The 27304-nt window shown below is 60.9% G+C and overlaps 1 protein-coding gene across 2 annotated transcripts in view; it reads left to right on the top strand.

Moving 5' to 3' along the window:
* The window catches only part of C3 (complement C3), a 34524-nt gene extending 15298 nt beyond the window's left edge, over nt 1–19226 (top strand). Inside the window, exons 18-40 of one of the 2 annotated variants that reach the window (XM_054002293.1) lie at nt 503–617; nt 1055–1140; nt 1721–1860; nt 1937–2149; nt 2729–2795; nt 3325–3411; nt 3506–3709; nt 4811–4886; nt 4966–5125; nt 6234–6329; nt 6424–6574; nt 7203–7366; nt 8058–8216; nt 9079–9229; nt 9344–9395; nt 10285–10372; nt 11676–11762; nt 13105–13210; nt 14329–14418; nt 15054–15140; nt 15911–15994; nt 16821–16956; nt 18942–19226. In XM_054002293.1, the coding sequence (XP_053858268.1) occupies nt 503–617; nt 1055–1140; nt 1721–1860; nt 1937–2149; nt 2729–2795; nt 3325–3411; nt 3506–3709; nt 4811–4886; nt 4966–5125; nt 6234–6329; nt 6424–6574; nt 7203–7366; nt 8058–8216; nt 9079–9229; nt 9344–9395; nt 10285–10372; nt 11676–11762; nt 13105–13210; nt 14329–14418; nt 15054–15140; nt 15911–15994; nt 16821–16956; nt 18942–19083 (2741 nt within the window). In that variant the 3' untranslated portion in view covers nt 19084–19226. Of the gene's footprint in view, nt 1–451; nt 618–1054; nt 1141–1720; nt 1861–1936; nt 2150–2728; nt 2796–3324; nt 3412–3505; nt 3710–4810; nt 4887–4965; nt 5126–6233; nt 6330–6423; nt 6575–7202; nt 7367–8057; nt 8217–9078; nt 9230–9343; nt 9396–10284; nt 10373–11675; nt 11763–13104; nt 13211–14328; nt 14419–15053; nt 15141–15910; nt 15995–16820; nt 16957–18941 lie in introns of both variants that reach the window. The other variant, XM_054002292.1, reaches the window with a different exon arrangement.
* The last annotated feature ends 8078 nt before the right edge of the window (nt 19227–27304 follow it).

Raw genomic sequence — 27304 nt, 5'->3', positions numbered from 1 at the left:
GGGTGCTCCTTGGGTGTTCCTTGGCTGTTCCTTAGACTTTCCTAGGGTGTTCCTTGGGTGTTTCTTGGACGTTCCTTGAACTTTCCCTGGGGGAAGGTCAGGTGAACCTTGGGTGCTCTTTGGGTGTTTCTTGAACTTTCCTTGGACTTTCCCTGGGGGAAGGTCAGGTGAACCTCAGGCATTCCTGGGGTGTTCCTCAGGTGGAGCTTGGGTGAAGGTTGGGAGGGTCTTGGGTGGGTTTGGGGCATTCCTTGGGTGAAGGCCAAGTGGCCCTCGGGCATTCCTTATGCCATCCTTGGACAATGCATTGGGCAACACTTGAGCGGCAGTTGGGTGACCTTGGGCAAGACAAGAGGTGGCACTCAGGTGGCACTGGGGTGGCACTGGGGTGGCACTGGGGTGGCGCTGGGGTGACACCGGGTGGCGCTGGGGTGATACCAGCTCCGCTCAGGGGTCACAGCCCTGAGTCCACGTTCGAGAAGGCCGATGCCACCACCCCCAGGCCAGGAGGAGGACGATCTGTTCTCGCCGGACTCGGACATCGTCTCGCGGAGCCTCTTCCCCGAGAGTTGGCTGTGGCAGGTGGAGCAGCTGACGGAGCCGCCCAACGAGCTGGGGTGAGCCTGGACCTCCTGTCCCACCACCCTCCCACCCCATGGCCCAGCCTGGGCACGGTCACCCTGTCCTCATCCAGCTTGGACATCTCTGGAGACCAGTTAAGGTCACCTCAAATCCAGACAAAGGTCACTGCTAACCTCCTGGCCCAATCTCAGGACTTCTTGGTCCACTCAGGGGTCATCTCTAAGCTCCTGGTCCTGCTTGGTGGTCTGTGGGGCTGGGACATCTTTGGGGACAAAGGAAGTCCCACTGTGGGTTTGGGACATCTCTGGGGACCAGGGAAGTCCCACTGTGGGTTTGGGACATCTCTGGGGACCAGGGAGGTCCCACTGTGGGTTTGGGACATCTCTGGGGACCAGGGAAGTCCCATGGTGACACCCCCTGAGCCTGGCTTGGGGTGGGCCCTGACCGTCTTGGTCACTCCTGTCCTCTCCAGGGTCTCGGCCAAGACACTGCCCGTGTACCTGAAGGACTCCATCACCACCTGGGAGGTCCTGGCCGTCAGCCTCTCCCCCTCCAAAGGTATGGGGTCATGGAGGACAAGGAGGTTCCTGGGGTCAACGGAAGGTCCCCAAACCTTGTGGGGGGGTCCCTGAGACCGGAATGGTCTCCTAAAGCCTGGAGGAGTTCACTGGGATTTAAGGGATCTCCAAAATCTGAGAGGGAGATGCCCCAAAGCTTGGTGGCCATCCTTGGGGTTTGAGGGATCTCCTTGGGACTTGAGGGATCTCCTAAATTTTGGGAGAATTCTTTGAGATTCAAGGGATCTTCCAAACCTTGGGAGGACTCCATGGATCTTGAGACATCCCCTAAACCTTGGGGGGACTCCATGGAACTTGAGGGATCTCCTAAACTTTGGGATTCAAGAGGTCTCCTAAGCCCTGGGAGGACTCTGGGGTCTTGATGGATCTCCTAAACCTTGTGAGAACTCTGTGGGTCTTGATGGATCTCCTAAACCTTGGGAAGACTCTGTGGGTCTTGGTGGATCTCCTAAACCTTTTGAGGACTCCTTGGGCCTCCAGGGACCTCTGAAGACCTCAGGGCTGCCTTGGTGACACAAGGCATCCCCCAACCCCAAACCCCCGCATGTCCCCAACCCCAGGTCTGTGCGTGGCCGACCCTTACGAGATCACGGTGATGAAGGAGTTCTTCATGGACCTCCGCCTGCCCTACTCGGTGGTGAGGAACGAGCAGGTGGAGATCCGCGCCATCCTCTACAACTACTGGCAGCACGAAATCACGGTCAGTCGGGGACATTTTTTGGGGGTACCATCACCCGCTCGGGACCTCGCGTGTGACCTCCCTGTCACCTGTCCAGGTGCGCGTGGAGCTGGTCTACAACCCCGACCTGTGCAGCCCCTCCACGGCCAAGAGGCGCTACCAGCAGGTGCTGCGCATGAAGGCCAAGTCCTCGCGCACCGTGTCCTTCGTCGTCGTCCCCCTGAAGCTCGGCCTGCTGGACATCGAGGTCAAGGCGGCCGTCCGCAACCAGTACATGAGTGATGGGGTCAAGAAGAAGCTCAGAGTCGTGGTGAGTGGCCACCAGTGGCCGTGGTGGCGTCTCCTCCGTTCCTGAGGTGTCCCTAGCGTGGTGGCATCCATGTGTTGACCTTCAGTGGTTGGGCGAGCAGATCCACCACAGCAGAGGGCGGTGGTGGGTGGTGGCACGTCCAGTCACCCCTGGTGGCCCCAAGGGGTCAGTGTGCGGCCAGCTGGGTTTGATAGCACTATTGATTTGATATCTTTAATCAATATCTTCATTGATGATCTGGATGGGATCAGGGTGACCATGGGACTTGATGCCCTTATTGATTTGATATTTGCAATCAATATCTTCATTGATGATCTGGAAGGGACCATCAAGATCAGGCTGACCATGGTGGCAACACAATGACGTTGACCAAGACACAAGAGTGACCTTAGGGTCTCCAGGACCTTGGTGACCTGTGTGACCCAGTGTGGCCTCCTGGGGTTGTCTTGATGTGTCACTGGGGGTACTGGTTTATACTGGTTTATACTGGGACTCCTCTCCCGGATGGTCCAGAGGGGTTGGGAAGGGGAGGACCCCAGAGCCAACCCCACCTTGAGCGCTGGACTCTGCCCTGGACAGCCCGAGGGGATGCGGCTGGAGAAGACAGTGAAGATCGTCGAGCTGGACCCGCAGAACAAGGGAATCAGTGAGTGACATCTCTGGGGACCAGGGAGGTCCCATGGTGGCTTTGGGACATCTCTGCGGACCAAGCAGGTCCCACTGTGGGTTTGGGACATCTCAGGGGAAGGAGAAGGTACCACCAAGGACAGGTCTGGGACATCTTGGAGGACAAGGAAAACCCCACCATGGGTCTGGGGCATCTGGTCTTGAGGGATCAGAGAAGTCCCACTGTGGGTTTGGGACATCTCTGGAGACCAGGGAGGTCTCATGGTGGCCTTGGGACATCTTTGGGGACCAAAGAGGTTCCACTGTGGGTTTGGGACATCTGGAGGGATCAAGGAGGTACCTCCAAGATCAGGTTTTGGGACAACTTGGAGGACAAGGGACATACCACCAGGGAACTGGGGCATCTCAAGGGAGAAGAGACATCCTGGTGGGGTCTGGAGGGACAAGGGACACCCTGATGTGGGATGGGGCTGGGTCACCGCAGGGTTGAGCACTGTGGGGGGACACGGGGAACATTTGGGGTCACCCACGTCCACCCCACCCCACAGACGGGGTGCAGGAGGAGCGGGTGAAGGCCGCGGACCTCTCGGACATCGTCCCCAACACCGAGTCGGAGACCAAAGTCAGCATCCAGGGTGAGCACCAAGGAGGGGACACATGGGGACAGCCTGGTTGTGGGGGGGGACAGGTGGGACATCCTCGGGCGTGGCACGTCCTCTTGTGGCCCAGGCAACCCCGTGTCCATCATCGTGGAGAAGGCCATCGACGGGGCCAAGCTGAAGCACCTGATCGTGACCCCGTCGGGCTGTGGGGAGCAGAACATGATCGCCCTGACCCCCACGGTCATCGCCGTCCACTACCTGGACAGCACCCAGCAGTGGGAGAACTTCGGCATCGACCGCCGGGCGGGGGCCATCGAGCTGATCAAGAAAGGTGGGAATGGTCCCAAAAGTGGTGGGAACAGCTCCAAAAGTGGTGGGAATGTCTCCAACAGTGGTGGGAATGTCCCCAGCAGTGGTGGGAATGGTCCCAAAAGTGGTGGGAATGGTCCCAAAAGTAGTGGGAATGGTCCCAAAATGGTGGGAATGTCCCCAGAAGTGGTGGGAATGGCCCCAAAGTGGTGGGAATGGCCCCAAAGTGGTGGGAACGTCCTCAAAAGTGGTGGGAACGGCCCCAAAGTGGTGGGAATGGCCCCAAAGTGGTGGGAATGTCCTCAAAAGTGGTGGGAATGGCCCCAAAGTGGTGGGAATGTCCCTCAATGTCCTCTCTCAGGTCACAAAATGTCCCTATCATCCGAGGTGGTGCAGAAGGTTGCCCCTCTGGAGGAGACCTGGCTTAGGTGACACCAGTTTGGGGTTTCGAGAGTTACTGGTTTGCACTGGGATGGGCTCCAGAGTGGGTTGGTGGCCTGAGGGTTCCTCACCTTGGGTGGGTGCTCTTTGTGTTGGCCAACGGTTGGAGGACCTGAGTGGCCTGAGGCCACCCAAGGTCAAGGCCACCTCTGGACACTCCTTGCATTGTCCAATGTCTGGAGGACGTTGGTGGCCTGAATCCACCACCAGCAACCCCATGTGTTGGCCAACAGTTGGAGGACATTGGTGGCCTGAGACCACCACCAGCCTCCCCATGTGTTGGCCAACAGTTGGAGGACATTGGTGGCCTGAAGCCCACCCAGGCCACCCCTCACGCTGCCCAACAGTTGGAGGACATTGGTGGTCTGAGGCCACTCCTCACACTGACTAATGGTTGGAGAGCATTCGTGGTCTGAGACCACCACTGGCCACCCATCGTGTTGACCAACGGTTGATGACATTGGTGGTCTGAGACCACCCCTCATGTTGACCAGTGGCTGGAGGACATTGGTGGCCTGAAGCCACCACTGGCCACCCGTCATGTTGACCAATGGCTGGAGGACATTGGTGGCCTGAAGCCCACCCAGGCCATCCCTCGTGTTGACCAATGGCTGGAGGACATTGGTGGCCTGAAGCCCACCCAGGCCACTCCTCGCATTGACCAACGGCCATCTCCTCGCAGGTTATGTCCAGCAGTTGGCCTTCCGCAAACCCGACAGCTCCTACGCCGCCTTCATCAACCGCCCCTCCAGCACCTGGTGAGGGTCCTGCTGCCACCGCCACCACCCGGCCCAGGTGACAGGGCCGGACGCGACGCTCAGGTGTCCCCGTCCTTAGGTTGACCGCCTACGTGGTCAAGGTGTTCGCCATGGCCAGGAAGCTGACGGACATCGAGCACGGCGAGATCTGCGGCCCCATCAAGTGGCTCATCCTCAACAGGCAGAAGCCGGATGGGGTCTTCCAGGAGGACGCACCCGTCATCCATAAGGAGATGGTGGTAGGGGGACCCCTCAACCCTGTCACTGCTGGTGGCCGAAGACTGGGGGGCCTCGGGTGGAGGTCGGGAGGTTTTGTGTGGGCTTTGGGTGAAGGTCTGGTGAACTTTGGGTGTTCCTTGGGCGTTCCTTGGGTGAAGGTCAGGTGAACCTCAGGAATTCTTTGAGTGTTCCTTGGTTGAAGTCTGGGTGGGTTTTGGGTGTTCCTTGGGTGAAGGTCAGGTGTTCCTTGGACTTCCTGGGGCGAAGGTCAGGTGAACCTCAGAAATTTCCTTGGGCGTTCATTGGGTGAAGGACAGGTGAAGGTCAAACATTCCTTGGGTGTTCCTTGGGTGTCCAAGGGTGTCCCTTGGGTGATGCTGGGTGTCCCTTGGGTGTTCTTTGGGTGTCCCATGGGCAAAGTTGGGGTGTCCATTGGGCGTCCCTTGGGTGTCCCTTGGGTTTTCCTCACGTGAAGGTCAGATGAAGGTCAGATATTCTTTGGATGTCCCTTGGGTGTCCCTTGGGTGTTCCCCACATGAAGGTCAGATATTCTTTGGATGTCCCTTGGGTGATGTTTGGGTGCCCATTGGGTGTCCCTGGGGTGACCCTTGGGTGTCCCTCGGGTGTTCCTCACGTGAAGGTCAGATATTATTTGGATGTCCCTTGGGTGACATTTGGCTGCCCATTGGGTGTCCTTTGGATGTCCCTCATGTGAAGGTCAGATATTCTGTGGATGCCCCTTGGGTGTCCCTTGGGTGTCCCTTGATTGTCCCTTGGGTTTTCCTCACGTGAAGGTCAGATGAAGGTCAGATATTCTTTGGATGTCCCTTGGGTGTCCCTTGGGTGTTCCCCACATGAAGGTCAGATATTCTTTGGATTTCCCTTGGGTGATGTTTGGGTGCCCATTGGGTGTCCCTGGGGTGACCCTTGGGTGTCCCTTGGGTGCTCCTCACGTGAAGGTCAGATAATCTTTGGATGTCCCTTGGGTGACGTTTGGCTGTCCCTTGGTGTCCCTTGGGTGTCCCTCAGACTGGTCAAGGACGGATGTTTGGAATGAGCTGCTGGGGGATCCCCGAGCGCTGGGAAAACCCCGATCCCGAGGTTTTTTCCCTCTTTTTCATCCCACAGGGAGGCTACCAAGGCGCCGAGCCCGAGGTGTCCCTCACCGCCTTCGTCCTCATCGCCCTGGAGGAGGCACGGGACACCTGCAAGGACCACGTCAACGTGAGTGACCCCACGTGGGGACAGGGACACTCCCGAGGTGCCAGACCCTCATGGAAGCCACCTGAGATCCCAAATTTCCATCCTTCGTTCCCAGAGCTTGGACGACAGCATCAAAAAAGCCGCCGGTTTCCTGGCCCGGCGCTACGAGCAGCTGGCCCGGCCCTACACGGTGGCCCTGGCCTCCTACGCGCTGGCCCTGGCAGGGAAGCTCAACACCGAGAGGATCCTCATGAGGTTCTCCAAAGGTGACGTCTCAAGAGGGGTCAAAGTTGGGGTGAAAGGAGGTGGGTTTGGGTCCTCATGAAGTTCTCCAAAGGTGATGCCTCAAGAGGGGTCAAAATTGAGGTCAGGAAACGTGGTTTTGGGTCTTCAGAAGGTTCTCCAAAGATGACACCAAACCTGGGGTGGAAATTGGGGCAGCGGAGGTAGTTTCACCTGGGCGATCCAGTTTGGGGTGAAAGGAGGTGGCTTTGGGTCATCATGAGGTTCTTCAAAGGTGACATCTCCCATTGGTGTGGAAAGGGTTGAAATTGGTGTCAGGGGAGGTGGTTTTGGGTTCTCACGAGGTTCTGCAAAGCTGGTTTTGGGTTCTCCTGAGGTTCTCCAGAACTGAATCCTCACCCAGGGTTGGAATTTGGGGTCAGGGAAGGTGGTTTTGGGTCCTCCTGAAGGTTCTCGAAGGTGACACCTCACCTTGGGGTTGAAAGGGTTGAAACCGGGGTCAGGGGAGGTGGTTTTGTGATCTCATGAGCTTCTCCAGAAGTGGTTTTGGATCCTCCTGAGATAAGACCTCGCCTGGGGTTGTAATTTGGGGCCGGGCTGAGGTGGCCATGGGGTCCCTGGTGGCTGAAGGTGTCCCCGATGTCCCCGCAGGTGGGGCCAGCTGGGAGGAGCGCAACGCCCGCACCTACAACATCGAGGGCACGTCCTACGCGCTGCTGGCCCTGCTGCAGATGAAGAAGTCCGAGCTGGCGGGGCCGGTGGTCCGGTGGCTCGCCCAGCAGAACTACTACGGAGGAGGCTACGGCTCCACCCAGGTGCGACAGGGGACACCCCCGGCCACCCATGGGGACATCTCGGGAGCACCTGGTGGCACTGGGGGTGACAGGGATGGGCGTTGTCTTTTTTGGGGATGTCTTTGGTGGCCCAGGAGCTAAAGGTCACTCAGAAGCCTTTGGGGGTGCTCCAGTCGATGTCCCCAAGCCCTGGTGACACCGGTGTCCCCTCAAGGCCACTCAGAAGACCTTGTGGCCTCTGCACCAGCATCCCCAAGCCCTGGTGACCCCAATGACCCCTCAGGCCACCGGGCCCACCCAGGAGCCCTTGTGGGCTCTCCACCCAGCGTCCCCAAGCCCTGGTGACCCCAGTGTCCCCTCAGGCCACCATCCTGGTGTTCCAAGCGCTGGACCAGCACCAGGTGAACACACAGGTGGTGTCCCCAAGCCATGGTGACCCTGATGTCCCCTCAGGCCACCATCTTGATATTCCAAGCGCTGGCCCAGCACCAGGTGGACACAGAGCTGTGTCCCCAAGCCCTGGTGACACTGGTGACTGTCAGGCCACCGGGCCCACCCAGGAGCCCTCGTGGGCTCTCCACCCAGCGTCCCCAAGCCCTGGTGACACCAGTGTCCTCTCAGGCCACCATCCTGGTGTTCCAAGCGCTGGCCCAGCACCAGGTGGACACACAGGTGGTGTCCCCAAGCCATGGTGACACCAGTGTCCCCTCAGGCCACCATCCTGGTGTTCCAAGCGCTGGCCCAGTACCAGATGGCCGCGGAGTCCCAGCAGCAGCTGGAGCTGGACGTGTCGGTGCTGCTGCCGCGCCGCGCCAGCCCCATCAAGTACCGCATCAAGAACAGCAACGCGCTGGTGGCACGCTCCACCGAGGTACCTGTCCCTGGCACCTGGCACCTGGCACTGTCACCTGTCACCTGGCACCTGGCACTGTCACCTGGCATTGTCACCTCTGGGTGTCCTCGTTGGATCTCCTCCCATCACCATTCCTTCCATGTCCTGTCCCCTCAGGGTCCTCTAAAGGCTTGAGATGTCCCAGGCTGGCCTTGTCACCTGCCTGGAATGTCCTTGTCCCCTCTCTGCAGTGTCCTTGTCACCTTCATGTCCCACCCTGATCTTGTCCCCTCCCTGGAATGTCCCTGTCACCTCCATGTCCCAGCCTGACCTTGTCCCTCCATGTCCCTTCCATGTCACCTCTGTGTCCTTTCAAGGTTTGGCATGTCCCAGGCTGGCCTTGTCCCCTCCCTGGAATGTCCTTGTCACCTCCATGTCCCAGGCTGGCCTTGTCCCCTCCCTTGCAGTGACCTGCAATGTCCTTGTCACCTCCCTGTCCCCCTGATCTCTGTGTCCCCTCCATGTCCTTCAATGTCCCTGTCCCCTGTATCTCTGCCACCCCCTCTGTGTCCTGCCTGTCCCCTCCATGTCCCCACACGCCCCTGCACCTCTCCCTGTCCCTCCTGGGGATGTCCCCTGTCCCTTCCCAACGTCCCCTGTCCCTTCCCAATGTCACCTGTCCCCTGCCAATGTCCCCTCCCAATGTCCCCTGTCCTTTCCCAACATCCCCTGTCCCCTCCCAGTGTCCCCTGTCCCCTGCCAGTGTCCCCTGTCCCCTGCCAGTGTCACCTGTCCCCTTCCAGTGTCCCCTCTCCCCTGCCAGTGTCCCCTGTCCCCTCCCAGTGTCCCCTGTCCCCTGCCAGTGTCCCCTGTCCCCTGCCAATGTCCCCTGTCCCCTCAGACCAAGCTGAACGAGGACTTCACGGTCAAGGCCGAGGGCGTGGGCAAGGGGACAATGACCGTGGTGACCGTGTACCACGCCAAGGTCCCCGAGAAGGATGACAAATGTGACAACTTCGACCTGAACGTGGCCGTGGAGGAGGTCAACAGTGGTGAGTCCCCAAATGTCCCCTCCCTGTCCCCGCTGTGTCCCCCCCGAGCCCCTCCCCACGTCCCCTGTGTGCGCCCCACGTCCCCTTCGATGTCCCCTCGTTGTCCCCACCCAGGCAAGGAAGAGGAGGACGTCATCAGGTCTGTCAAGATCACCATCTGCACCAGGTGGGGACACTGGGGACAGTGGGGACACTGGGGACATTGGGGACACTGGGGACAGTGGGGACACTGGGGACACTGGGGACATTGGGGACAGTGGGGACAGTGGGGACACTGGGGACATTGGGGACAGTGGGGACAGTGGGGACAGTGGGGACATTGGGGACACTGGGGACAGTGGGGACATTGGGGACAGTGGGGACATTGGGACACTGGGGACATTGGGGACAATGGGGACACTGGGGACAGTGGGGACACTGGGGACACTGGGGACATTGGGGACAGTGGGGACATTGGGGACATTGGGACACTGGGGACAGTGGGGACAGCAGGGACAGGGAGGGAGTGTTGGGGACAGGGACATCAGGGGAAGGATGGGGACATTGGTGACACTGGGGATACTGGGGACACTGGGGACAGCAGGGACAGGGAGGGGATGTTGGGGACAGGGACATCAGGGAAAAGATGGGGACACTGGAGACAGTGGGGACACTGGGGACATTGGGGACATTGGGGACACTGGAGACAGCAGGGACAGGGACTTCATTTGGGACACTGGGGACTCTGGGGACACTGGGGACAGCAGGGACAGGGAGGGGGTATTGGGGAGAGGGACATCAGGGAAAGGATGGGGACATTGGGGACACTCGGGACAGCAGGGACATTGGGGACATTGGGGACATTGGGGACAACAGGGACAGGGAGTGGGTGTTGGGGACAGGGACATCAGGGAAAGGATGGGGACATTGGGGACATTGGGGACATTGGGGACAGCAGGGACAGTGTGGGGAAGGGGAGGGAGGGACATTGGGGCTGTCAGGGACAAGGATGGGGACACTGGGGACACTGCGGGGGTTGGGGACAGGCAGGGGTGGCCTCAGCTCTGTCCCCACAGGTACCTGGACACCGTGGATGCCACCATGTCCATCCTGGACGTGTCCATGCTCACGGGCTTCTCGCCGGACGTGCAGGACCTGAGGAGGGTCAGTGTGGGGACATGGGGACACTCGGGGTGACACGGGGACACTCGGGGGGATGTGGGGACACCGGGGGGACACGGGGACACTCAGGGGGATGTGGGGACACCGGGGATGGGGGGACATGGGGACACTCAGGGGGACACGGGGACTCTCAGGGGGACATGGGGACAAAGACAGGGGACCCCATGTCTTTGTTCCATCGTGTGCCACCATGCCCCCACATCCCCATTGTCCCTGCGTGTCCCCATGGTCCCGGTGTCACCGTGTCCCCATGTGTCCCCACAGTCTCGGTGTCATTGTGTCCCTGCATGTCCCCATGTCCTGATGCCATTCCACGTCCCTGCATGTCCCCACATGTCCCTGCATGTCCCCACATGTCTCCACGTGTCCCAGTGTCACGGTGTCCCCATTCTGGTGTCCCTACATGTCCCCTGTGCCCTGGTGTCACAATGTCCCTGATGTCCCACATTCCCGGTGTCACGGTGTCCCCCGTGCCCAGTGTCACCCTATCCCTTGTGTCACGCTGTCCCTGGTGTCATGCTGTCCCTGCTGTCCCCATTGTCCCCTGTCCCCAGTGTCATGCTGTCCCCGGTGTCACGCTGTCCCCGCTGTCCCCGGTGTCACGCTGTCCCCGCTGTCCCCATTGTCCCTGTGCCCGGTGTCACGCTGTCCCCGCTGTCCCCATTGTCCCCTGTGCCCGGTGTCATGCTGTCCCCATTGTCCCTGTGCCCGGTGTCACGCTGTCCCCGCTGTCCCCATTGTCCCCTGTGCCCGGTGTCACGCTGTCCCCGCTGTCCCCATTGTCCCCTGTGCCCGGTGTCATGCTGTCCCCATTGTCCCCTGTGCCCGGTGTCATGCTGTCCCCGCTGTCCCCATTGTCCCCTGTGCCTGGTGTCATGCTGTCCCCGCTGTCCCCGGTGTCACACTGTCCCCGCTGTCCCCATTGTCCCCTGTGCTCGGTGTCACGCTGTCCCCGCTGTCCCCATTGTCCCCTGTGCCCGGTGTCACGCTGTCCCTGCTGTCCCCATTGTCCCTGTGCCCGGTGTCACGCTGTCCCCATTGTCCCTGTCCCCGGTGTCATGCTGTCCCCGCTGTCCCCATTGTCCCTGTGCCCGGTGTCATGCTGTCCCCGCTGTCCCCATTGTCCCTGTGCCCGGTGTCACGCTGTCCCCGCTGTCCCCATTGTCCCTGTGCCCGGTGTCACGCTGTCCCCGCTGTCCCCATTGTCCCTGTGCCCGGTGTCACGCTGTCCCCGCTGTCCCCATTGTCCCTGTGCCCGGTGTCATGCTGTCCCCGCTGTCCCCAGCTGTCCGAGGGGGTGGACAGGTACATCTCCAAGTTCGAGCTGGACCAGGACAAAGAGCGGAGCAACGTCGTCATTTACCTGGACAAGGTGGGGACATTGGGGACACTGGGGACACGGGGGTGGGGACAGGATAGGGATGGTGGCAGGGACAAGATGGGACAATGACAAGGTGGGACAGGGATGGGATGGGACAGGGATGGGGTGGGGACATGATGGGACAGGGACAGGGACAGGACAGGGACAGGGGTGGGGACATGATGGGACAGGGACAAGGTGGGACAGGGACAGGACAGGGACAAGGTGGGACAGGGTGGGGACATGATGGGACAGGGACAGGGACAGGGACAAGGTGGGACAGGGTGGGGACATGATGGGACAGGGGTGGGGACATGATGCGACAGGGACAGGGACAGGACAGGGACAAGGTGGGACAGGGACAGGATGGGGACAAGATGTCACAGGAATCAGGATGGAGTTGGGGACATGAGCAGGGACAGGAAGGGGACAGGCGTGATGATGAAGGTGGGGACATGGGGGACACTGGGGACAGGAAGGACACAGGGACAGGGACAAGATGGGACAGGAATGTGAGAGGACAGGGATGGGGACAGGGACAGGACAGGGACAGGATGGCACAGGGATCAGGATGGAGTTGGGGACATGGGCAGGGACAGGAAGGGGACAGGGCTGTGACAGGGACACAGCTGGGGTTGGGGACACGGCTGGGGACAGGGGTGATGACAGCAACAGTCTCAAGGTGGTGACAAGGACAGAGATGGGTGGGGACAGCACGGGGACCTGGCTGGGGACAGGACCAGGTGTGCTGGGGAGGTGGCTCGCAGCCTGTCTGAGTGCCACCCCCATGTCCCCTGTCCCTGTCCCCGTGTCGCCCTGTCCCATGTCCTTGTCCCCATGTCCCCGCCACTGTCCCCTATCCCTGTCCCCTGTCCCTGTCCCCATCCCTGTCCCCTGTCTCCTGTCCCCTGTCCCCTACCCGTATCCCTCTCCCCTATCCTCTGTCCCCTACCCCTGGCTCTGTGCCCTGTCTCCTGTCCCCTGCCCCTCTCCTCTGTCCCTGTCCCTGTCCCTGTCCCCTGTCCCTGTCTCCTGTCCCTGTCCCTGTCCCTGTCCTGTCCCCGTCCCTGTTCCCTCTCCCTGTCCTGTCCCCTGTCCCTGTCCCTGTCCCATGTCCCTGTCCCTGTCCCCTCTGCCCCTGTCCCTGTCCCTGTCCCTGTCCTGTCCCCTGTCCCTGTCCTGTCCCATGTCCCTGTCCTGTCCCCTGTCCCTGTCCTGTCCCATGTCCCTGTCCCTGTCCCCTCTGTCCCTGTCCCATGTCCCTGTCCCTGTCCCCTGTCCCTGTCCCCTGTCCCTGTCCCTGTCCCTGTCCCCTGTCCCTGTCCCCTGTCCCTGTCCCTGTCCCTGTCCCCAGGTGTCCCACAAGGCCCAGGAGTGTTTCGCCTTCAAGGCCCACCAGCGGTTCCAGGTGGGGCTGATCCAGCCCGCGGCCGTCAGCGTCTACAGCTACTACAGGATCGGTGTGTCCCCGTCCCTGTCCCTGTCCCTGTCCCTGTCCCTGTCCCTGTCCCTCTCCCTGTCCCTCTCCCTGTCCCTGTCCTCTGTGTCCCTGTCCCCTCTGTCCCTGTACCTGTGTCCCCGTGTTCCTGTCCGTCACTGCCACTGTCCCCTGTGTCCCCTGTGTCCCTGTCACTGTCCCTGTCCCTGTCCCTTGTGTCCCTGTGTCCCTGTCCCCTCTGTCCCCTGTGTTCCTGTCCCTGTCCCCTGTCCCCATGGCTCTCCCTCTCCCTCTCCCTCTCCCTCTCCCTCTCCCTCTCCCTGTTGCTCTCCCCATCCCTGTCCCTGTCCCTAGTGCCACCCGGGTCACCCGAGTCACCTCTGTCACCGTGTCACCTGTCACCTCTGTCACATGTCACCTGTGCCACCTGGCTCATCTATCACGTCTGTCACCTGGCTCACATCTGCCACCTGGGTCATCTGGGTCGCATGTCACCTCTGTCACCTGTCACCTCTGTCACCTGTGTCACTTGTGTCACCTCTGTCACCTGTCACCTCTGTCACCTGTGTCACTTGTGTCACCTGTGTCCCCATCTCCTTGTGTCCCTCCAGCTGATGTCCCCACTGTCCCCATGTCTCCATCTCCCCTGGCTGATGTCCCCTGCTGTCCCGTGTCTGGGTGTCCCCCCTGGTTGATGTCCCCACTGTCACCACATCCTCCCTGGATGTCCCTTGATGTCCCTGTGTCCTCCCAGGTGATGTCCCCCACTGTCTCCATGTCCCTTGCTGTCCCCTGCTGTCCCCTGATGTCCCCTGCTGTCCCCTGCTGTCACCTCTGTTCCCATGTCCCCTGATGTCTCCAGCTGTCCCCACATCCCCTGCTGTCCCCTGCTGTCCCCGTGTCCCCTGATATCCTCTGCTGTTCCCTGCTGTCCCCTAATGTCCCCTGCTGTTCCTGATGTCCCCTGCTGTCCCCTGCTGTCACCTCTGTGCCCATGTCCCCTGCTGTCCCCTGCTGTTCCTGATGTCCCCTGCTGTCCCCTGCTGTCACCTCTGTGCCCATGTCCCCTGCTGTCCCCTAATGTCCCCTGCTGTCCCCTGCTGTCCCCTGCTGTCCCCTGATGTCCCTGTGTCCCCACAGACGATCGCTGCACCCGGTTCTACCACCCGGACAAGGAGGGAGGGAAACTGAACAAGATCTGCCAGGGGGACGTTTGTCGCTGCGCCGAAGGTGACACTGGGGACACGGGGACACGGGGACACGGGGGTGGGACAGGCACACAGCCCTGGCAGGGTGGGACACGTTATGGCCATGGTGGGACACGTCGTGGTCATGGTGGGGACGTGTCCTGGTCATGGTGGGACACGTCAATGATGAGATGTCACATGTCACCATGATGAGGACAGGTCCTGGCCATGGTGGGACATGTCCTAGCCATGGTGGGACATGTCACGGCCATGGTGGGACACATCAGTGATGAGATGTCACATGTCACCATGATGAGGACAGGTCCTGGCCATGGTGGGACATGTCCTAGCCATGGTGGGGACGCGTCCTGGCCATGGTGGGACATGTCACCATCATGGTGGGGACATGTTGATGCTATGATACACTTCATGGCCATGGTGGGACAAGCCACATCCATGGTGGGACACGTTCCTGATGAGCTGTCACACATTACAACCATGATGGGGACATGTCCCTGCTGTGGTGGGGACATGTCATCGATGAGATGTCACATGGCATGACTGTGATGGGGACACATCCCTGCCACAGTTGACCTTGTCATGGCTGTGTCCCCGTGACGTCCCCGTGACGTCCCCATGATGTCCCCATGTCCCCACGATGTCCCCATGTCCCCACAGAGAGCTGCTTCAAGCGGCAGGAGGAGCCCGAGGACATCACCGTCAACCAACGCATGGACCGCGCCTGCGAGCCCGGCGTGGACTTCGGTGGGACATGGGGACAGCGGGGACACTGGGGACAGTGGGGACAGTGGGGACACTGGGGACACTGGGGACATTGGGGACATTGGGGACAATGGAGACATTGAGGGCATTGGGGACAATGGGGACATTGAGGGCATTAGGGACATCAGGGACATTGGGGACATTGGGGACATTGGGGACATTGAGAACAATGGGGACATTGGGGACATTGGGGACACTGGAGACAATGGGGACATTGAGGGCATTGGGGACAATGGGGACATTGAGGGCATTAGGGACATCAGGGACATTGGGGACATTGGGGACAATGGAGACATTGGAGACAATGGGGACATTGAGGGCATTAGGGACATCAGGGACATTGGGGACATTGGGGACATTGGGGACATTGAGAACAATGGGGACATTGGGGACATTGGGGACACTGGAGACAATGGGGACATTGAGGGCATTAGGGACATCAGGGACATTGGGGACATTGGGGACACTGGAGACATTGGGGACATTGGGGACACTGGAGACAATGGGGACATCGGGACATTGGGGGGATTGGGACATTGGGGACATCAGGAACAACGGGGACATTGGGAGTGGGAATTGGGGATGTTGGGGACACTAGGGACACTGGGGACATCGGGTGATAAGGGGTCACGGTGGGTGGAGTTCAGGACATTGGGGACACGGAAGGGGTGGGGAGGGACACGATGGGGACAGGGGACATGGAAAGGCCACCCTGGCGGGGGTGACAGCGCTGTCCCCGTGTCCCCTGGCAGTGTACAAGGTGAGGTTGGTGGCCCGCGAGGAGACCCCGTCCCACGACAATTACATCATGAAGGTCCTGTCGGTCATCAAGATGGGTACGGCCACCACAGGGTGGGGACAAGGCCACCTCAGGGGGGACAAGGCCACCACAGGGGGGAAATGGCCACCACAGGGGGAACAAGGTCACCTTGGTGAGGGACATGGTGAGGGTCACCTGCAGATGGGGACACTCAAGTGGGCTGGCTGGGGACAGCCAGGTGGGCTGGTGTCACCAGGGTGGGGTCAGTGTCACCAAGGCGGGTCAGTGTCACCCAGCTGGGGTCGGTGTCACCCAAGAGAGTTCAGGGACACCCAGGTAGGTTGATGTCACCCAGCTGGGGCTGGTGTCACCCAAGTGGGTCAGTGTCACCCAGGTGGGACTGGTGTCACCCAGGTGGGGTCAATGTCACCCAAGGGAGTTGAGGGACACACAAATGGGTCGGTGTCACCCAAGTGGGGTCCGTGTCACCCAGCTGGGGTCAGTGTCAGCCAGGTGGGGTTAGTGTCACCCAAGTGGGGTCAGTGTCACCCAGGGGAGTTCAGGGACACACAACTGTGGTCAGGGTCACCCCACGGGGGTCAGTGTCACTCAGCTGGGGTTGGTGTCACCCAAGAGTGTTCAGGAACACACAGCTGGGGTCAATGTCACCCCACTGGGGTCAATGTCACCCAACTGGGGTTGGTGTCACCCCAGTGCGTTGGGTGCTGGCAAAGCTGGAGGCACCCCGTGCCACCCCCAGCTGGTGCCACCAAGGGCGTGGCGCCACCACGGCTGCCCTGTTTGGGGGGTGGAGGTGCCACGGTGCCACGGTGCCATGGTGACACGGTGCCACGGTGCCACGGTGCCATGGTGACATGGTGACACGGTGACACGGTGACCAGGCACGGACGAGGACCCCGCCGAGAGCAACAGGACCTTTGTGAGCCACCAGCAGTGCAGGGACACGCTGAAGCTGCGCACGGGACAGGACTACCTGGTCTGGGGACAGGCCAGCGACCTCTGGGTCACCGGCAGACAGTAGGGACACCGGGGGACACGGTCCCCATCATCACCATTGTCCCCATTGTCCCCATTGTCCCCATTGTCCTCATTGTCCCCATTGTCCTTTTTGTCCCCATTGTCCTCTACATCCCCATTGTCTCTTATATCCCCATTTTCCCCACTGTACTCATTGTCCCCATTGTCCCCATTGTCCCCATTGTTCCCATTGTCCTCCACATCCCCATTGTCCCCATTGTCCTCATGTCCCCACAGCTGTCCTGATTGTTCCCATTGTCCCCACTGGCCCTATTGTCCCCTAAATTCCCAATGTCCCCAGTGTCCCCTATATCCCCATTGCCCCCAATATCCCTGCTGTCCCCATGTCCCCACACCCGTCCCCATGTCCCCATAGCTGTCACCACTGTGCCCATTTTCCCCTGTATCCCCATTGTCCCCACTGTCCCCATTCTCCCCGTTGCTCTCTATATCCCCATTGTCCCCATTGCCCCAATTATTCCTGCCATCCCCATGTCCCCATGGCTGTCCCCATGTCCCCACGGCCATCCCCATGTCCCCATGGCTGTCCCCACTGCCCCCATTATCCCCACTGTCCCCATGTCCCCACGGCCATCCCCATGTCCCCATGGCTGTCCCCATGTCCTCATTGCCCCTATAGCCCCATTGTCTCCCCTGTCCCCATTGTCCCCAATAGCCCCATTGTCCCTATTATCCCCAATGTCCACACTGTCCCCATGTCCCCAAGTTGTCCCCGTGTCCCCATGTGTCCCCTGTGTCCCCATTGCCCCCTATATACCCATTGTCCCTATATCCCCACTGTCCCTGTGTCCCCACAGCTGTCCCTGTGTCCCCATGGCTGTCCCTGTGTCCCCGTGTGTCCCCATTGTCCCCGTTGCCCCAATATCCCCATTGCCCCTATATCCCCACTGTCCCCATTGTCCCGATATCCCCGCTGTCCCCATGTCCCCACGGCTGTCCCTGTGTCCCCACAGCTGGCCCCATGGCCCCTTGGCTGTCCCTGTGTCCCCATGTGTGTCCCTGTGTCCCCATCTGTCCCCATTGTCCCCATTGCCCCCATATCCCCATTGCCCCTATATCCCCATTGTCCCCATGTCCCCACAGTTGTCCCCAAGCTGTCCCCTGTGTCCCCACGGCTGTCCCCATGTCTCCAAGCTGTCCCCTGTGTCCCCATTGCCCCTATATCCCCAGTGTCCCCATGTCCCCACGGCTGTCCCCAAGCTGTCCCCTGTGTCCCCATGGCTGTTCTCAAGCTGTCCCCTGTGTCCCCGTTGCCCCTATATCCCCACTGTCCCCGTTGCCCCGATATCCCCGGTGTCCCCATGTCCCCAAGCTGTCCCCTGTGTCCCAATGTGTCCCCCGTGTCCCCGTTGCCCCTATATCCCCAGTGTCCCCGTGTCTCCACGGCTGTCCCCAAGCCGTCACCTGTGTCCCCACGGCTGTCCCCATGTCCCCAAGCTGTCTCCTGTGTCCCCAAGCTGTCCCTGTGTCCCAATGTGTCCCCTGTGTCCCCATTGCCCCTATATCCCCAGTGTCCCCATGTCCCCACGGCTGTCCCCAAGCTGTCCTGTGTCCCCAATACCCCCTATATCCCCATTGCCCCCTATATCCCCACTGTCCCCATTGCCCCGATATCCCCAGTGTCCCCATGTCCCCACGGCTGTCCCCAAGCTGCCCCTGTGTCGCCATGTCCCCACTGTCCCCTGTGTCCCCATGTCTCCAAGCTGTCCCCTGTGTCCCCATGTCCCCACTGTCCCCTGTGTCCCCATGTCCCCACTGTCCCCTGTGTCCCCATGTCTCCAAGCTGTCCCCTGTGTCGCCATGTCCCCACTGTCCCCTGTGTCCCCATGTCTCCAAGCTGTCCCCTGTGTCGCCATGTCCCCACTGTCCCCTGTGTCCCCATGTCTCCAAGCTGTCCCCTGTGTCCCCATGTCCCCACTGTCGCCTGTGTCCCCATGTCCCCAAGCTGTCCCCTGTGTCCCCAGCTTCTCGTACCTGATCGGGAAGGACACGTGGCTCGAGGAGTGGCCCTCGGAGGCCGCGTGCCAGGACGCCGCCCTGCAGAAGCGCTGCCAGGACTTCATCGAGTTCTCCGAGTCCATGACCCTCTTCGGCTGTCCCAGCTGAGTCCCCGAGGTGTCACCCGCCCGAGGTGTCACCCCCCCCTTGGTGTCACCCAGTCCTGGGGTGTCACCGTGCTCCGGTCATTTTTTGTCCCCTCCCCGCCCTTTTTTTGGGTTTTTTTTTTTGGTTAAAAAAGTCATTTCTGAGCACCTGGCTTGGGGTGTCCTTGGTGGGGGGGGACATGGGGGGGGAGTGGGGACATGTGAGGGGACAGGGGGACATGTGGGGGGGGCAGTGGGGACACCACAGGGGACGTGGGGACACCAGAGGGGCATGGGGACACCAGAGGGAGCATGGGGACACCATAAGGGACATGGGGACACCACAAGGGACACGGGGACATCATAGGGGACATGGGGACATGTGGGGGGGAGTGGGGACACCACAAGGGACATGGGGACACCAGAGGGGACATGGGGACATGTGGGGGGGGCAGTGGGGACACCACAGGCGACGTGGGGACACCAGAGGGGACGTGGGGACACCACAGGGGACGTGGGGACATCACAGGGGACACGGGGACACCATAAGTGGTCATGGGGACATGATAGAGGTCATGGGGACACCATAAAGGACATAGGGACACCACAGGGGACATGGGGACACAATAAGGGACACGGAGACACCACAGGGGACATGGGGACACCAGGGGGGTCATAGGGACCCCAAATCCTGAACCCCAAACTCTGCACCCCAAATTGTGCGCCCCAATCCCCACATGCCAAATTCAGCACCTCACTCCCAGCACCCCAAATCCTGCACCCCACATTTCCCACATCCCAAATTTTGCCCCCCCAACCCCGCACCCCAAATTTTGTGCCCCACATTTCCCACCCCACACCCTGCACCCCACATTTTGCACCCCAAACTCTGCACCCCCAAACCCCGCACCCCAAATTCTGCACCCGACATTTCCCACCCCACACTCTGCACCTGGGGCAATTTTTGGGGAACTCTGGGGCAAATTTTGGGGTCTCTGGGGCAAAATTGGAGTCTCCAGGGCAAATTTTGGGGTCTTGAGCAAATTTGGGGGTGATGGGGTTACATTTGGGGGTCTCCAGGGCAAATTTTGCGACCTCCAGGGCAAATTTGGGGCTTCTGGGCTAAATTTGGGGTTTCTGGGGGGCTACACTGGGGGGTCTGGAGTAAATTTGGGAGATCTGGGACAAATTTTGGGGCTCATGGGCAAATTTGGGGGGATCTGGGACAATTTGGTGGATTGTCAGCAAATTTTGGGGGATTCCAGGATAAATGTAGGGGTTCCAGGGTTAAATTTTGGGGGACTCCAAGGCAAATTTTGGGGGATTTTCAGCAAATTTTGGTTTTCCTGGAGCAAATTTTGGGGAGTTCTGGGGTAAATTTGGGGGTTCTGGGGGAAAATTTGTGGACTCTGGGGCAAATCTGGGGTGATTTCCATCAAATTTTGGGTTTCCTGGGGCAAATTTTTGGGGAGTTCTGGGGTTAAATTTTGGGGTACTCCAGGAGAAATTTTGGAGGATTTTCAGCAAATTATGGATTTCCAGGGGAAAATTTTGGGGTTCTGGGGTTAAATTTTGGGGGACTCCAGGTCAAATTTTGGGGGATTTTCAGCAAATTTGCATTTCCTGGGGCAAATTTTGGGGCGTTCTGGGACAAATTTTGGGGGGATTTGCAGGTGGGGACCGTCCCCGTGGTCCCTCAGTGCCACCCCAGGGTTGTCACCTCAATTTTTTGGGGACAATCCAGGCGGTAAAAACAATCCATAAATAAATTTATTAATTAATGAATAAATAATTAATTAAGGACAATAATTTAGGGGGGAGGGCCCCCCCCCAGGCCTGCTGGGGGAGGGGGACAGCAGGGACCCCCCCCAGAGTGTCCCCAATGTCCCCAAGGAGGTCCCAAGTGTCCAGCACTGGGTCCAGGAGGTCCCCAAATGTCCCCAAGTGTCCAGCACTGGGTCCAGGAGGTCCCCAAATGTCCCCAAGCACCAAATGGGGGGGGGGGGGCAGTGATGTCACTTGGTGTCCCCAAATCTCTGGGTGTGGAGGTCACCGATGTCACTCAATGTCCCCAAATCTCCGGGTGTGGATGTCATCGATGTATCTTGTGTCCCCAGATCTCCAGGTGTGGATGTCACCAATGTCATTTGGTGTCCCCAAATCTCTGGGTGTGGAGGTCACCAATGTCATTTGGTGTCCCCAAATCTCCAGGTATGGAGGTCATCGATGTCACTTGTGTCCCCAGATCTCCAGGTGTGGATGTCACCGATGTCATTTGGTGTCCCCAATCCCTGGGTGTGGAGGTCACCGATGTCACTTGATGTCCCCAATCTTTGGCCACCCAAATCTTCAGCCACGGACGTCACCGATGTCCCTTGATGTCCCCAGATCTCTGGACATGAGGATCTTGTCACTCAAATCTCCAGCCTTGGATGTCACCGATGTCCTTTGTCCCCAAATCTCCAACCATGGACGTCACCAAAGCCTCTTGTCCCCGAATCTCCAACCAGAGATGTCACCAATGTCCCTTGTCCCCAAATCTCTGAGCATGGGGGTCTTGTCCCCAAACCTTTGGTTTTGGACGTCACTGATGTCCATTGATGTCCCCAAACCTCCAGGTTTGGATGTCACCGATGTCCCTTGATGTCCCCAAACCTTTGGATTTGGATGTCACCAATGTCCCTTGATGTCCCCAAACCTTTGGATTTGGATGTCACCGATGTCCCATGATGTCCCCAAACCTTTGGATTTGGATGTCACCGATGTCCCTTGATGTCCCCAGACCTCCACGTTTGGGACTCCCCCAAGTGCCACCCCGGCAGGTGACCAGCAGGACACAAGGCCGGCCACCCCCGTGCCACTGCCCCGTGCCACCACCCAGTGCCACCACCCAGTGCCACCGCCTCGTGCCACCACCCAGTGCCACCACCCAGTGCCACTGCCCCGTGCCACCACCCGGTGCCACCACCCAGTGCCACCGCCTCGTGCCACCACCCGCTGCCACCCGCTGTCACCCCCCCGCGATCCGCAGCAGCCCCACGAAGTTGCCCTCGCGCTCCTCCTGCGCCAGCTGCCACCCGCCCGTGTCCCCAGCGGTGTCCCCAACGGTGTCCCCGACCAGCTCCAGGCTCAGGATGTCCCCAGGCCACAGCTGTCCCACGGCCTGGGCCAGCGCTGACCGCCGGTGGTGGCCCCCGGCCGTGGCCGGCAGGGCCAGCGGCACGGCCAGCAGCGGCCTCGGGGACACGGCGCGGCGCAGCTGCAGGGTGACACCGCCTTGGGGACAGGTGGCCGCCGTGCAGGTGAGGCCCAGCTGGCCGTAGAGGAGGTAGAGGCCACCGGCCGTCACCCGGAGTGTCCCCGTGGTGTCCAGCCGGATGTCACCGCTCAGGAAAACGCCCTGGACGCCGTCCTCGTAGCGCCAGCTTGGGGACGGTGACAGCGAGCCTGGGGACACGGGGACAGCGGTCAGCGGGGACATCGGGGTCAGTGGGGACAGGGGGACACGGGGACAGCGGTCAGCGGGGACATTGGGGTCAGTGGGGACAGGGGGACACGAGGGGACAGCGGTCAGTGGGGACATCGGGACAGTGGTCAGTGGGGACATCGGGGTCAGTGGGGACAGGGGGACATCGGGACAGTGGTCAGTGGGGACATGAGGGGACAGCGGTCAGTGGGGACATCGGGGTCAGTGGGGACAGGGGGACACGAGGGGACAGCGGTCAGTGGGGACATTGGGGTCAGTGGGGACAGGGGGACATGAGGGGACAGCGGTCAGTGGGGACATCGGGGTCAGTGGGGACAGGGGGACACGAGGGGACAGTGGTCAGTGGGGACGTCGGGGTCAGTGGGGACACTGGGGACACGGGGACAGCGGTCAGCGGAGACATCGGGGTCAGTGGGGACAGGGGGACATGGGGACAGCGGTCAGTGGGGACATTGGGGTCAGTGGGGACACTGGGGACATGGGGACAGCGGTCAGTGGGGACATCGGGGTCAGTGGGGACACTGGGGACATGGGGACAGCGGTCAGTGGGGACATCGGGGTCAGTGGGGACACTGGGGACACGGGGACAGCGGTCAGTGGGGACATTGGGGTCAGTGGGGACAGGGGGACATGGGGACAGCGGTCAGTGGGGACATCGGGGTCAGTGGGGACACTGGGGACACGGGGACAGCGGTCAGTGGGGACATTGGGGTCAGTGGGGACACTGGGGACACGAGGGGACAGCGGTCAGTGGGGACATCGGGGTCAGTGGGGACACTGGGGACACGAGGGGACAGCGGTCAGTGGGGACATCGGGGTCAGTGGGGACACTGGGGACATGGGGACAGCGGTCAGTGGGGACATTGGGGTCAGTGGGGACAGGGGGACATCAGGGGACACAGGGTGAGGCTGGGGACAGAGGGGACAATGAGGGGACAGAGGAGAGGGGGTGACACCAAGGGGAGACAGAGTGGCCCAAAAGGAGACGGGGTCCCTGACACCCTGGGGACAGTCAGTGACACCCTGGGGACAGTTGGTGACACCCTGGGGACAGTCGGTGACACCCTTGGGACAGTTGGTGACACCTCAGGGACACCCATTGCCACCCTGAGGACACTCCATGACACCCTGGGGACAGTCGGTGACACCTTGGGGACCACAGGGACATTCCATGACACTTTGGGGACACCCAGCGACATCCTGGGGACATTCCATGACACCCTGGGGACACTCCATGATATCCTGGGGACACTGATGGCCTGGGGACACTCCGTGACACTTTGGGGACAATAACACCCAGGGGACATTCCATGACACCCTGGGGACACTGATGGCCTGGGGACACTCCGTGACACTTTGGGGACACTCCGTGACGCCGCCTTGTGCCACCCCCGGATGCCGCAGGGGAGGTGACAGCGGGAGGTGACACAGTGGGGGAGGGGACACTTCCTCTGTGAGGAACTCGAGTGACAATTCCGAGATGACTGGGGGGAGGGGACAGGAGGGGACATCAGGGGACATCAGGGACAGGAAGGGGACACAAGGACAGGAAAGGACATAAGGGGACATCAGGGACAGGAGGGGACGGGAAGGGGCATAGGGGACATCAGAGACAGGAAGGGGACAGGAGGGGACAGGAGGGGACATCAAGGGACATCAAGGGACATCAGGGACAGGAGGGGACAGGAGGGGACAGGAGGGGACAGGAGGGGACATCAAGGGACATTCAGGACTCACCGGCACTGAGCAGGACGTGGGCGGCGGTGGCAGCCTGAAGGGACAGGAGGGGACAGTGTCAGCACGAGGGTCCCCAATGTCCCCAAGGTGTCCCCAGTGTCCCCAATGTCCTCAAGGTGTCCCCAAGGTGTCCCCCGGGAGGGGACAGGAGGGGACATGGGGACACCTGGGTGGACAGATGGACACCTGGATGATGGACACTTGGATGGACACATGGATGGACAGATGGACACATGGATGGACAGATGGACAAGTGGATGGACAGATGGACACCTGGATGGACACAGGGACAAACAGATGGACAGATGGACACATGGATGGGCAGATGGACAGACAGATGGACACCTGGGTGGATGGACAGACACGGACGGACACCTGGGCACCTGGAGGGACACCCCGGACAGATGGACACCCCGGACAGATGGACACCCCGGACAGATGGACACCCCGGACAGGCGGACACCCCGGACAGATGGACACCCCGGACAGACGGACAGAGCCCTGGGCAAGGAGGATGGATGAACACCTGGACGGACACCTGGACAGACAGACAACCACAGGCTTGGACAGACGGACACCCGGACAGAGAGCAGACAGACACCCGGATGGACACCAGGACACACGGACAACTGGGCTGGTGGATAACCGGACACCTGGGCGATCAAACACCAGGACAGATGGACACCTGGACAGCTGGACAACTGGACAAACAGACACCAGGACAAACACCAGGACAAATGGACGCCTGGACAACTGGACACCTGGACAAATGGACACCAGGACAAATGGACACCAGGACAGATGGACACCTGGACAGCTGGACAGCTGGACAACTGGACAGACACCAGGACAAACAGACACCAGGACAAACACCAGGACAAATGAACACCTGGACAACTGGACACCTGGACAAATGGACACCAGGACAAATGGACACCAGGACAGATGGACACTGGGACAACTGGACACCTGGACAAACACCTGGACAACCAGAAAACCGGACACCAGGACAAACGGACACTGGGACAAACCCTTGGACTGATGGACACCAGGACAGATGGACACCAGGACAAACACCCGGACAACTGGACACTGGGGCACCAGGACAGATGGACACCAGGACAAATGGAACCTGGACAGATGGACACCAGGACAAACGGACACCAGGACAAATGGACACCAGGACAAATGGACACCAGGACAAACACCCGGACAACTGGACACCGGGACAGCAGGACAAACGGACACCGGGACACCCGGGCCCCCCCAGGACACCCGGCCCCCGGGACAAGTGGCCACCCCGCCCTCAGGACAGATGGAGGGACAGACGGACAGACCGACCCCCCCTCCCCGTGCCCACCTTCACCGGGGGCTGCCCCCGGAGCGCCCCCAGGACGGCGGCGGCGGCGGCGGCGGCTCCGAGCGCGGCGGCGGCGAGCGCGGCGAGCGCGGCGAGCGCCGGGGCCAGGCGGCGGCACCGGGCCCGGGCCCGGCTCTGCCCCCGCTGCTGCTCCCGGTGCTGGTGATGGTCCCAGTCCCGCTCCCAGTCCCGGCTCTGGTTCTGGTCCCGGTGCTGGTGATGGTCCCAGTCCCGGTTCTGGTTTTGGTCCCGGTTCTTTTCCCGGTTCTGGTCCCAGTTCTGGTCCCGGTTCATGTCTCTGTTCTGGTCCCAGTCCCGGTTCCGGTGCCAGTTCTGGTTCTGGTGCGGGTTCCGGTCCCAGTTCTGGTGCCCGTTCTGGTCCCAGTACTGGTCCCAATTCTGGTGCGGGTTCTGCTCCCAGTTCCGGTGCTCGTTCTGGTCCCGGTTCATGTCACAGTTCTGGTCCCGGTCCCGGTTCTGGTCCCGGTTCTGCTCCCAGCTCCGGTGCCCGGTCTGGTCCCGGTTCATGTCCCAGTTCTGGCCCCGGTTCTGCTCCCAGTTCCGGTGCCCGTTCTGGTCCCGGTTCATGTCCCAGTTCTGGTCCCGGTCCCGGTTCTGGCCCCGGTTCTGGTCCCGGTTCTGCTCCCAGCTCCGGTGCCCGGTCTGGTCCCAGTCCCGGTCCTGGTCCCGGATCTTGTCCCGGTTCTGGTCCCGGTCCGGGCAGAGGCACCGGCAGGGCCCCGCGGCTGCCGCGGGATTCTCGGGGTCGGCGAGCGGCGACATCGGCGACATCGGCGACAGAGCGGAGCGGGGCCGGCTTTTAACGGGACACGGGGAGGGGACACCGGGAGGGGACACGGTGACATCAGGGGAGGGACCGGGGACAGCGGAGAGGGGACACGGGGAGGGGACAGCGGTGACATCAGGGAAGGGACAGCGGGGAGGGGACACGGTGACATCAGGGGAGGTGACCGGGGAGGGGACAGTGACATCGAGGGGGCACCGGAGAGGAAGCGGGGAGAGGATAATGACACCGGGGAGGGGACAGGGAAGGGGTTGGGGACATCGGGGAGGGGACAGTGACACCGGAGAGGGGACACGGGAGGGGTTGGGGACACCGGGGAGGGGACAGGGAAGGGATTGGGGACATCGGGGAGGGGACAGGGAAGGGGTTGGGGACACTTTGGGGTGGCACCGGGGTGGCGACAAAGCGACACCGGGGTGGGGACAAATCCATGAGGAAGCGGCGACAACGTGGGTGGGGGGGACACCGGGGGGGGGGGGGGGGGGAGGGGGTTTTGGGGACCTCCCGGCCGTGACGTCACGGATGGGAAGTGTCCCCAAGTGTCCCCAAGTGTCCCCAAGTGCCACCCACGCCCCCTCCAAGGCGGGGATTTCCTGCGCGGAGCGGGGACGGAATTTTTGTCCCCTCTCTTTTTTTTGGGGGGACAAGTGACATTGGGGGGGGAGGGGAGAGGTGGGGACAGCCCCCCAAAAAAGGAACCCCAAAAAAAGCCAAAGCCCCCCAAAAAAGGACCACAAAAAACCCAAAATCCCCAGAATGGGACCCCCCCAACAAAAGGATCCCAAAAAACTCAAACGCCCCCCAAAATGGGACCCCCAAACCCCCCCCCAAAAAAAAACCACCCCCCAAAAAAT

This window comes from Vidua macroura, chromosome 39 (genome assembly GCF_024509145.1).
Source record: "Vidua macroura isolate BioBank_ID:100142 chromosome 39, ASM2450914v1, whole genome shotgun sequence".
NCBI classification, from domain to species: Eukaryota; Metazoa; Chordata; class Aves; order Passeriformes; family Viduidae; genus Vidua; species Vidua macroura.
The sequence above is the reverse complement of the archived record's forward strand: the minus strand, read 5'-3'. Positions and strand labels throughout refer to the sequence as shown.